Source organism: Podarcis pityusensis, assembly GCF_964106645.2.
Source record: "Podarcis pityusensis genome assembly, contig: HAP1_SCAFFOLD_289, whole genome shotgun sequence".
Taxonomy (NCBI): domain Eukaryota; kingdom Metazoa; phylum Chordata; class Lepidosauria; order Squamata; family Lacertidae; genus Podarcis; species Podarcis pityusensis.
In genome coordinates, this window is record NW_028293439.1 from 40,811 (window position 1) to 52,259 (window position 11,449).

General features: G+C 45.1%; 1 protein-coding gene across 1 annotated transcript in view; it reads left to right on the forward strand.

The window, feature by feature from the left end:
• Window positions 1-11,112, forward strand: part of TIMP2 (TIMP metallopeptidase inhibitor 2) — a 30,297-nt gene extending 19,185 nt beyond the window's left edge. Inside the window, exons 2-5 of the mRNA XM_081024301.1 lie at window positions 6,262-6,362; window positions 8,469-8,577; window positions 9,361-9,485; window positions 9,627-11,112. Coding sequence (XP_080880427.1) covers window positions 6,262-6,362; window positions 8,469-8,577; window positions 9,361-9,485; window positions 9,627-9,824 — 533 coding nt within the window. The 3' untranslated portion in view covers window positions 9,825-11,112. The remainder of the gene's footprint in view (window positions 1-6,261; window positions 6,363-8,468; window positions 8,578-9,360; window positions 9,486-9,626) is intronic.
• Window positions 11,113-11,449: the final 337 nt, after the last annotated feature.

Genomic DNA, 11,449 nt, shown 5'->3' on the forward strand with positions numbered 1-11,449 from the left:
CACACAATCGTCTGGGCCAGGCCACAGCCAGTTTGCAGCAAACGGAACTCAAAGCGGGCTCTGAAACTGAGCCTGATGATGGATGCACCATATGTGCAGTGATGGGAGAGAGCCCTGCGCACAGAGATGTGTCCTCCCCTTTCCTGCGATGCTTGAAACTCCTAACTAGGATTAATGCTGAAGGAAACAGTGAAAATCATAGACCTGGAGCTGACTTGCTTCAGCCCAGCATTTCACACTGAGAGCCTGCCACGTTTGCATGTCTCAATAAGCCAGACTTTCCAGCTTATTGTGGTTTCTTGTGAACAAACGACTCCTCTCCTGGCTCAAGTGGCACAAACAAACCAGGAAACGTTGGCTTTCCATTACTGTATATCCAAACAAGGAAACGTGGTTTATTGCTCCCTGACAAGTAGCTATAGCTAACCAGCCTTCTGCCATGGTTTGTTGTTGGCTTGCTGATTGTGGCTTGCTAGTTAGAAATTATCTAACTGCACAACTGCCTGTATCCCACCATTTAAGAGTTAACACATGTCCAGTGCCATCTTCCCAGTGGTTTAGAGGCAAAGGCAAACAAGTACCATCCATCTTGCTCGTGACTACCTTTAACGTGCCTTCTTTTATTTTTCTGTTCTCTGAACGTAGCTGGTTGTTTCAATCATCAGCAGAGTTGAAAAAGATCCAGTGGGTAATTGATTCCAGGGGTGGCCAATGGACTGTCCACAAGCTGCATCTGAACCACAAAGTGATTGCGGCTAGACTCCAAGGGCCTTACTAAATTTTATTCAGATTATGGTGTGTGTGGTTTTTTTTAAAAAGTGTTCACAGTTTCTCCTGTGAGATTGCAGTTTAAAATTGTTTTCAGAAGCTGTGAGCAAGAAAAAGACTCCTCACCTCAGCGTTCCACCGGTTTGTGTTTTGCATGCTACGCCCCTACTGATAACCTAAACTGAGATTATCCAGTTACTTACCGTGACTGAGCAAGCCACACCTTGCCCGGAATCTCATCCCAAAATGTCCCCAACCCTTTATTTTTTACACAACACATTCTGAACAATGTCGGTTTCAGAAGCAGCTGGCTGCAATGGCCAGAGCAGGCAACAGTTTCCTAAAGCTAATGCCTCCCTCTCTCCCTGCCGTTGTGTCCATCTTGTTTTCTCTCTGGAGTGGAACATGAAACCCAAACATGGGCTATCCATCTCTGGACTGGATTACTGGAGGCAAGATAACTAGCTCAAGGGGATTTGACACATTTCAGCACTTGCAAGCCTCTGCTGCTTGTGTTGGGCCAGCTTTCCTGTGAAGCTTTTCTTTCGGAAAGAAGATCACAGATGAAGTGGCTCTTTATCCAGCAGAAAGTGAGGCCTATACATGGGGAGTGGGCCCTGGGTCACATGACCGAGCTGGACAGGGCTTTGAACAGGTGGAAGTCTCTACTTGCCCCACCCGACCTACAGAACACCTTTTGGGGGGTGGGACTTACACCAGTGTTAATTCTGCTGGCTGAAGTTCTGCTGGATAAGCCCTGGATGAGCCAGGGCGAGGGGCTTAGGCTGGCGTGTCTCCAGCTCAGCCGGGGGTGGATGGGGACTCAGTGGTCGAGCACATGGTTTTTACACACAGGATCCCAAGTTCCACTCCCTGGAACCTCCAGTTAAATTATCTTGGGCAGTACTGCTGGAAACGACCCTGTTTCAGTCCTTGCAGAGCGTCTCTGCCAGTGAGAGTAGACGGTATTTAGCATGGATGGCCCAACAACCTGACTTGAGGACTGGAAACCTTTTGCAGAATATCTAAAGCGCTATTGTAAACATGTAAAAACGCAAGGAGTATTTGAATGGAGAACAGCAGTAAAACATGTACAGTGGTACCTCGGGTTAAGTACTTAATTCGTTCCGGAGGTCCGTACTTAACCTGAAACTGTTCTTAACCTGAAGCACCACTTTAGCTAATGGGGCCTCCTGCTGCTGCCGCGCCGCCGGAACACTATTTCTGTTCTCATCCTAAAGCAAAGTTCTTAACCTGAAGCACTATTTCTGGGTTAGCAGAGTCTGTAACCTGAAGCGTATGTAACCTGAGGTACCACTGTATCTGGAAGCAAGAGGAAAGGATAGGGTACAGAGTATTTATAATGTGCAGCAATATTAGAAAACATGGGGAAACCATGGAGGGGTAGAGGGGAGGTCAAATGATAAATGAATATTAATTGGAAAGTATGCATTGTGTATTAAATTTGTAAACTTTTGAAACTTATAATTAAAAACAACAACAACAACAACAACCAGCCTGACTCTCCATAAGGCAGCTTTATATGAGGAATCTTCCAGCCAGCAGGATGTTGAGTCAGGTTTGCGTATGAGGAAAAAATGATACGGTCTCTCTCAACACAGAGAAGCTGTGTCCAGTAAAAACAATGAAGAGTCCTGTGGCAAGACAAAGACTAACAAATGCATGCCTCTGATAAAGCACGATGTGGCTCCTGGAAGCTTTGTGCTGCAATAAATGTGCTGGCTTTTTTTGGTACCACAGAACCCTGCCTTCTTTTTTCTGCTGTCCGCTACAGACTAACATGGCTGCCCCTCTGGAATTCATACTCAATTACGCTGATTGGCAACATGTGTATGGCATTCCAGAGTTTACTGATGGAATGTGTTGCTCTACAAGATGTTCTGAGTAGGCCTGGGTGGTGTATCAATTTGATACATGGCCCAGGAACAGTTTGATGGCCAGAGCATGATGGCGCCTTCACCTGGTAGTATATTGGTGGTGGAGCAATATTACTGTCTCCACTGCCAGGCGCTGGCGGCATTCAGAGCAGAGATGGTTCCACCCCACTGCCTCTTGGGTCCGGGGCCAACACAGCTTGTTCTTCCCTATACTTTTCAACATTGTGATGTATTGTGAAGTTGGGCTGGTGATACATCACAATGTTGAAAACCTGATATTACCTAGCCCTAGTTCTGAGGACCTGCTGGTGCCACTCAGGACTTCTGGAAACAGGGTTTCCCTCCCCCTGAGAGTTACAATCATTTCTGGTTCAATTTTCAGTCAGGGGTAGGACCGTGGCTCAGTGGTAGAGGAACTTCAGCGCATGCAGAAGGTCGCAGGTTCAATCCCAGGCAGGTAGGGGAAGGAGAGACCCCCGGTCTGAAACCCTGGAGAACTGCTGCCGCTTAGTGTAGACAATACTGTGGTAGATGGACAATGACCTGGTTCAATATAAAGCAGCTTCCTATGTTCCTAATGTCTAAGCTTTTGGTGGTGGTGGGTTTTTTTTTTTTTTAAGTAAGTTTCTAGCCCTCATAATTGCAGAGAAAATAATGAAAGTGGGAGGACTGGGTTGCACAGTCTAGACCAAGTCATGCAACAACTGAGCAGGAGAACATCCAAGGCATTCAAGGACCTATAGGCTGCTTTGCCTGCTTGCTTCCAGTCTCCTCTGTGGCACAGAAGCAAGGCAAAAAGTTTTAATTACCAAGCAACCCGGTTACTAAAAGATATACAGCATATGCATTGTACTGGGATGCCTGCTGCCCCCTGTGGGTTGGTTTGCTTATGTTTTCTAAGTTCACAAGGTGCTCTGTTTGCACTTAGGTGTGGCATACACATTTAGTTTCTGCTACCTGCTGGTGGTGCAGTTTTCTTATTTATTTATTCATAAAAAATATTTCTCTAGCACTGTATCATAAAAAATATATCACAGTGGTTTGCAGCAATATAAAAACCAAACCAAACAAAAACCAAACAATAAAATCCTAAGAAGTTAAAAACAAGTGAAATGAAATGAAAAGCAAATACCACTAGACCATTGTGGGGAGTGTACTCTTCAGTGTGTGGTGGTTCTGTTGGAGGCTAAAGTGTGTCAGATCATGCCTTCAGGCAAGGATTTGGTTTAACCTTTAATCATCATTTTTGTTTTCCCCGGTGATGTATTAAAGTATAAGTTTATAGTGCTTGCTTGCTTGGGGCGTAAAGTTTTGTACCAGTGTCTTTAATGAATAAATGGGAGAGAGGTAATGTGACCCAGAGCTCTGTCACTGAGGTACACTAGCCTTCTCTAAACCAGTGCCTTCCAGACATTTTGCATTGCAGTTTCCAGCAGCCCTGACCAGTGGCCATACTGTCTGTGGCTGGGTAGGGGTTGGAGTCCAACAATATCCAGATGGCACCAGGTTGGGGGAAAGTACAGGTTGGCTGGTCTGGACCCAGCTTAGGAATTTCAGTATTATTTTATATGTTGAGAGCATACAGACTCATGGAAAAGATATTGCCCTTCTTAATTCGAATCGCTTTTTCTCTAGCATCAGCACAGCAATAAATGTTTTCTTCAACTCAGTTATAGGGCATCTTCTTGCCTCAGGTGCACATTTTGTGCAAGAATTCAAAACATTAGGGCAGGATTCACCTAATGAGTCCCGCCAGGAGAAGACCTGTGTGAGGATTCCACTTGTACAATGGGATCCCCCCAAATTGACTCTGAGGGCATCAGGAAAAACCCCAAAATCAGCATGCAGCAGCAGGAGAAGGGGGTATCATTCCATCTAGCAAGCTGAAATATTTGTGCTGACAGAACATTGGCCTTAGCACAATCTTGAATTCCTCCCTTAGTATTTCTCTAACTTTGAACTTTTTTTGGGCATTATGCCTGGCACCATTGTGCACAATGTTGCCAAAAAACAGTCAGTTACCACAAACAGTCTGCTCTCTGTGAATGAACAACTGTCCAGCGTAATATGTTACCCCAGACATGAATGAATCTTTCTACATGTCAAAGCTATGTTGATCATGTACCTCCAATACCATTTCTCCTTGTGGGCCTCCCTGGACATATTTGAACAGTTTTGGTTGATGCAACATGAAGGTTAGGGTTCATTCAAACCAGTTCATTTATGTGTGGTAACAAATGGATTACCATCTTGCTTTGGGAGGATACTTGCAAAATTGCTTTCGTGATAAGCTTTTTATCCAGGACACAAGGTCCTACCCCTTCGGCCAATAAATCACTCAGCATCTTGCACACAGATTGCCCTCGCCCTATACCACATGCCTCAGCTGTGCCTTTTGCAAATAAAAATAAGCTTATTAACTTTCACTTTAAATGCTTTTACTTAAAATGCTTGTTAAAATTGAAAGATCTTGGGCCAAGTGCTTGAAGTTCAACAGGGTGGGGTGGGGCACTGTTTCAGTGCTAAGAATTTCATCCTCCCATTATCTCTCTCAATAAGGCTGCGTATACACTATAGATATAAAGCTCATGGCTTCCCCCTAATGATTTCTGGGAATGGTAGTTTACTCTTCAAAGAGCTGCATTTCCTAGTAACCCTTAAACCACAGCTCCCAGGGTTCTTTGGGGAAAATAATGTGCTTCCATTGTGCTTTAAATGTTTGATGTGTACATAGCCTAAGACTCTGCATGTGTGGGTTTCAAGCTGAGTGGGCTTTAGTGACAGGGGGACAGGAAGGCAGGGCAGGGAGGATTCTGACTCCTGGCTTCTCTGCCAAGGTGGGTGACAGTGTGGTTAAGGCTTTTATTTCATTTGGCGTTTTTGTAAATCCACAACTTTTGGATTTGCTCAACAACTGCTGGGTTTTCTTTTAAACAGCTCAACAATTTTGGTGCTTTCCTCAATAATTTTGGGGACTTCCTTTAAGAAAGCTCAAGGATAGAAAAGGATACATTTTTTTAAAAAAAACCCCGTTATTTCCCTCCAGCAGCCTGGTTTGAAGATTAAACTACCTGAAGATGAAGTAGAGGCCAAACGTGAAATATTTTTGATTTGGGTGAAGTTTTCAGTGTGTGAAATTGGGCTTTCACTTCAGATTCCTTCCACCTAGGTGAGGTTCTGAATTTCAATGGCAAATACATTCAACAAGAGAAGGCTATTAGTCTCCACACTTGATAACAACCAATATCCCTACAGGAACATGCTTCAGTTGCAATTTCAGTCTCCCCTGTCTTGGAGACCGGTTGCAGATCTGTGGCCTTTTGCTCTGAAATAAATACAGCAAGGAGGCATTTCCGGCCTCTTCCTATAATCAAAGAACCGCAGAGAGTAATCAGGAGAGGGCAGTATATTGTTTGCAGCAAAGATGTCCCTAGGGATTAACAGCTTCAGGCTTTGCCTGCTGATGCTGCTGAGCGTGGCAAAGGGTGGCGAGTGAGATTCTCTGTTGCTAGGATTCTATTAAGCCTTGGAAGGCCTGGACCCAGTACTGGTGTTGCATCTGTCTACTAATTTCCTCTGTGTCTTTATGTTTCAGTGATCAGAGCAAAGGCTGTCTCTGAAAAAGAGGTGGACTCCGGAAATGACATCTATGGAAACCCCATCAAACGCATCCAGTATGAAATCAAGCAGATAAAGGTAATGAGCAGTATATCGGAATCCTAATTGTACAGACCTTAACTGAAAAGAAACGATGTATTTATGTATCTAAGTCTACACACACACACACACACACACACACACACAAAAAGGCAAGTAACTTCCAAACTCATTGACTTGCTGCCGTTCTAGCTAGGATAATGCAGCTGTTTTGCTAAAAGATGAAATGGTGCCAGAAAAGGCTTTGGAAGCTTATAGTTACCACAATCCTCCAAAGCAGTTCTGAATATCTTAAGATGTTTTTATGATGGTGTCTTTGCAACACTGGGTTCTCAAGTGCCTCACTCTGGCCCAACAGAACTGACTGAAGAAAAGTGGGGGGACGGACCCCTTTAGTTCAGGCTATTTTATGGGTTATAAACACCCCATAGTTTGTTATGAGTGCTGGGAATTGTAGCTCTGTGAGAAGAAGACTACAGTTCCCAGGATTTGTTCAGTGGAGTGGGGGAATGTGCTTTAAATGTATGGTGTGTATGCAGCCTTATGCTTAAGGACACCATAGGCATGGGATCTAGACCTCCTTCCTGTCCCTAGTGAGGGATGGGTTAGAAATCATATTAAAGTGAATGATGAGGGACAAGGTACATCAGAGGGAGATACCAAGTGCTTGAGAGGGCAAGAATCATGACAGGTTGCTTGTAGAGGAAAAACAGCTCCAATAGGGTCCCCACCTGCTGGCCACTTCCTATATTTCTGCATATACTTCTGTGGGAAAAGCAGAGGCAATGCCATTGGAAACAGGCCTGTTCGGGGCTGAGTAGAAGGGGAAATGGCTCAAAGAGTCTCCAGAGCAAATGCACACCACCACTTTAAGCCCTAGAGAATGCTGGGATACTTGGACATCCTGGGCCAAGGTCTTCCCCCTGCTTCCTGCTTACCTTTGAGCAATGTGTGTTGCCAGCTCCTGAGTTCCTCTAGTACAGCTGTACATTCTTCTGTTCTTTCAGGGCAAGCATTTTGCTGGAGGGAGAGGAGTGGTGGAGCAAAGCAAACATTTTGTGGTTTCTCTTTCTTTTATGAATGTCACTGCACTTTTATTGATCTTGCATATATGAATAATAATAACAAACAGCAGAATCCCTTCCACCACCATCCCTTCCACTGCCTGGAGAAGAATATACCTATAACAATTTTCATACCAACATGGGATTCTATTCCATGAACAATAGGTGGTCTGAAGCCATGACTGCACTTGTTTTTGAACTTGTACATCTCCCTGAGAGTCTTGTTACTGAAGGGTGGCTTGCATTTTTCAAAATAAATAATTCAATAGGTCCTGTGATAGGAATTTTGAGGTCTTAGATATATGGTAATGTTCATAACCACACGTACATAGATCAGCATAGGAAGACAGACCTGAAGCCATTTTGATTCCTAAACTGACCAAATGTTTTCTCTGCAAGGTCAAAGTGGGAAACCTCCCCATTGTCTCTTTCCTCACAAATCCTGTCTTAAGGACACATTTAAGATATGAATAGGGTCTGAGCCTGTGACCTGGCCCAGGAACTAAGCATGTATCACTACAAAAGAATGGCCGGGCTCCCCAGGCAATCCAATCAAGTAACCTGCCAGACAGGAGATAAACAACAACAGGAGAAAAACAATATTCAAATTTCTGTTTTAGACCGCCTTTTCTGTGATGCAGGTGAGATGTATCTGAGGGGTGGTCTTAGGTTACACCCCTTCTGTAATGCATGTATGATGTTTCTGGGGGTGGTCTTGATCTACAGGGTGGCAATTTCAAAAGTCTTTATAAGGCCTTGCACGCCATTTTTCTGGGTCCTCCTCCTCCTGCGGGTGAGGGGAACACCCTGTTGCAACAGATCAATAAAGATCAAGCTTACTAGCTGCTTTGCTTTTCAATATTCTCTGGTTGGCCTCTGTTATTCTCTCCTACCAATAGGGAACCTATGTAAGGACTCTATATGGGCTCTTGGATACCCCATAAGGGAAAAGGGCAATTTTTTGTTTACAACAGTCCATGTGTAGCTTCTCCTGCTCTGGAGTGCCTTGTATGCTCCTTTACACCAAAGCTGGCCTTCCTGTATTCTGCCCATGGCTTCACCCAATTTCTTCCCCTTCCAGATGTTTAAAGGGCCCGACCAGGACATTGAATTCATCTACACGGCTCCTTCTTCGGCTGTCTGTGGAGTGACGCTGGATGTTACTGGCAAGAAAGAGTATCTCATTGCAGGTAAGGAATATCTCTTGCTGAGAATTATTGTCCCCCAAAAGGCAAAGAAAAGGAGGACTGTAATGCTTTTTAAAAACACTTTATACATGCCATTTGGAGCTGGAGGAAAGTTCAATAGGGATTGAATGGGATATCATGGTGTTAGGTTGGATGTTCAAATCCTTGCTCTAGTTAGGAAGTTCAATTGGTAAGGACTTGAGCAAGTCACTGTTGCTCAGCCTAAACTACTTCACAGGGGACTTGGTTGTAAAGCTAAAACACAGCTCTTTGGAGGAAGGGGACAAATATGTAATCAGCAGAGCTTCCTTGGGATGTAACCAGACTGTGTCCTGTTCTGGCTACTAGTCATGAGGATTAAATGCACTCCTAACTACAAATGCAATCTGCCCTCCATTGTGCAAGAAGGGTTTGTGGCATATTGCAAACTGCCCTATACAGTAGTCAGTATTATGCATCTGAGACTGCTTTCCCTTTAAATGATCTTGGTGTAGAGCTTTGCACAGTGCCACCTCCTGGTGTTCCCTTGAAAGGGTATCTGTTCTTGTCTGGACATGAGCAAAGCAGACCCATTGGTCTAACTCAGCACGCCAGTTCTCCTGTTGTGATAGGAACGTGCCTTGTATGAAATCACACACACACTCCTTCCCCCCCACCCCACGTACACTTGTTTGTGTTTGTCCAAGATAAGACACTTGATAGGGCGATGTGCTTGATGAGGGGGGTGTGCGCGCGTGCACAACCATAGGACACCATGCCCCAACTAAAACCATTTTGCTCTGCCAGGGAAATCTGAAGGCAATGGCAAGATGCACATCACACTGTGTGACTTCATCATTCCTTGGGACTCCCTCAGTGCTACCCAGAAGAAGAGTCTAAACCAGCGGTACCAAATGGGCTGTGAGTGCAAGGTAATAAACCAAATAATGAGACCATTTCAGCTTGTTGACTTCCTGCTAATCTGTATGCGTGAGCCTACTCAGGAGAAGCGTTTTGCTTTAGTTGCAGTGATGGCAAATCGCACAAGCCAATTGTGTCTTTTATCTCTGCAGATCTCCCGATGCCCTTCCATCCCCTGCTATGTCTCTGCTCAGGACGAGTGCCTGTGGACTGACTGGGTGACAGAGAAGAACATCAACGGGCGGCAGGCAAAGCACTTTGCCTGCATCAAGCGGAGCGATGGTTCGTGTGCGTGGTACCGTGGAGTGGCACCACCCAAGAAGGAGTTTCTTGACATTGAGGACCCTTGAGTCCCCAAAGCCATGGCAGTCCAGTAGCCAATAGCAACAAAGCCGGCAAGATATTAGACTGGTCCACCTTTGACATCACTTCCTGGAAACAGCATGAAAATAAGGTCTCCTGGGCGGGCACAACAGTGGTGGAGGGAGGGGCTAAGGAAAGGGATGTCTAGGCCACTCATATATTGCTCAGTTTGTTTCTTCTCCTGTGTTAAGCGCCAAGGGGTGGTTTCTTACCTTTGGGATTACGTATGCCAATATGCCAAGGCACAGTGGAGGGAACCAGAGTGTACAATATGAGTGGCCAAAAGGTGTTGCCTCTGATTCTGTGTAGCAGGCCTACCAGGTTCTTATTGCCTTGAGAGGGTGCATCCCTTGTTGAGGGGATATCTCCTGCTCCCTCTGTTCCCCCACCCCCACTGGCTTCTGCCTGGGTAAAAACCCAACTTTTCTTCCATACGCATCACAAAATTAAATCCCTCCATACTCAGTGCTTTGAAGTTGTTCCTTTCTCCTTGCCATGTTTGTACACGTATGGTACAAGTACGTCCCATAAAAACAGCAGTAACACCATACACACAAAAAGGAAAATGGTGGCTTTGTCACAAGTCATGATATCTTCTTCCACAGGTGAAGAAAGTTACATTCCCTTACCAGCCACAAAGCAGCCTGTCAAGAACAAGCCACCAGGAGGCAGAGGGACAATCTCTGCTTTCAGAGGCAATGTTTTGGGGGCTAATGGGGGGGGGTGTCACAAAATCATTTAAATGGATAATAAGCCCTGCCTATGTGCACCTAAGAGATGCGTGCAGATTCTGGGTCTGTGTTCTCAGCTATTACATTTCAGCCAACAAACATTTGTCAGGGGATCTGGGTTAGTCCATCAAGCCTCCTGCTTGAACCATATGTATGCATCACCCACTTCCTATTGCATGCTTCTGCCATTGATGAAAATCTGGTGCCAAAACCGTGGGATGACTTGATGCTCCCACTAAGCGTTCAGTATTACGTGGACCAAAGGAGTCCTCCTCTTTGAAATCCCTTGCTATGCTGAGTAATGATTTTTAGCATGGCCAAGATGGCTCGCAAGTCCTGCCCAATATAGAAATTTGACGCTTGCGGCAAGCAAGATTTCTCCAGAAGGCAAGACTTTTGCGTGTCCCCTCCCAAATATGTGACCGCAGGAGCCGGTGTCAAGGTATACCCCTTATAAACTGTGAGTATGAATGCTCCTTTGGAGTAATAAACCAGACCTTGGCTGCCTGCAAAAGGATCCTATCACACATCTCTGCCTTCAGCCCCCTTTTCCTTCTGAGCCAGTTCTCTTTCTTTGCTCTGCTCCCTGCTCCCTGCCCCCCCCCCGAGCTCTGCTGCTTTCCCACCCCGCAATACCTAGAATTTGATTTGGAGGGTGTCCGGAAGTTCCCCCAGCCAGACCTACCCCCTGCGGCCTTTTCATGCTGTTCATCAAGGTCAAGTTTTAAAGATGTCATATTGGACCAGTCTGTTTGATTTCAATATATTTTAAAAAAAAATAGAAAAAGGAAAAAAAATCTGTTCAGTCCAATATAAGACTCCTGTTTTGCTTCCTGTATGGTTATATCCTATGTGACATTTACCTCTCTCTCTCTTTTCCT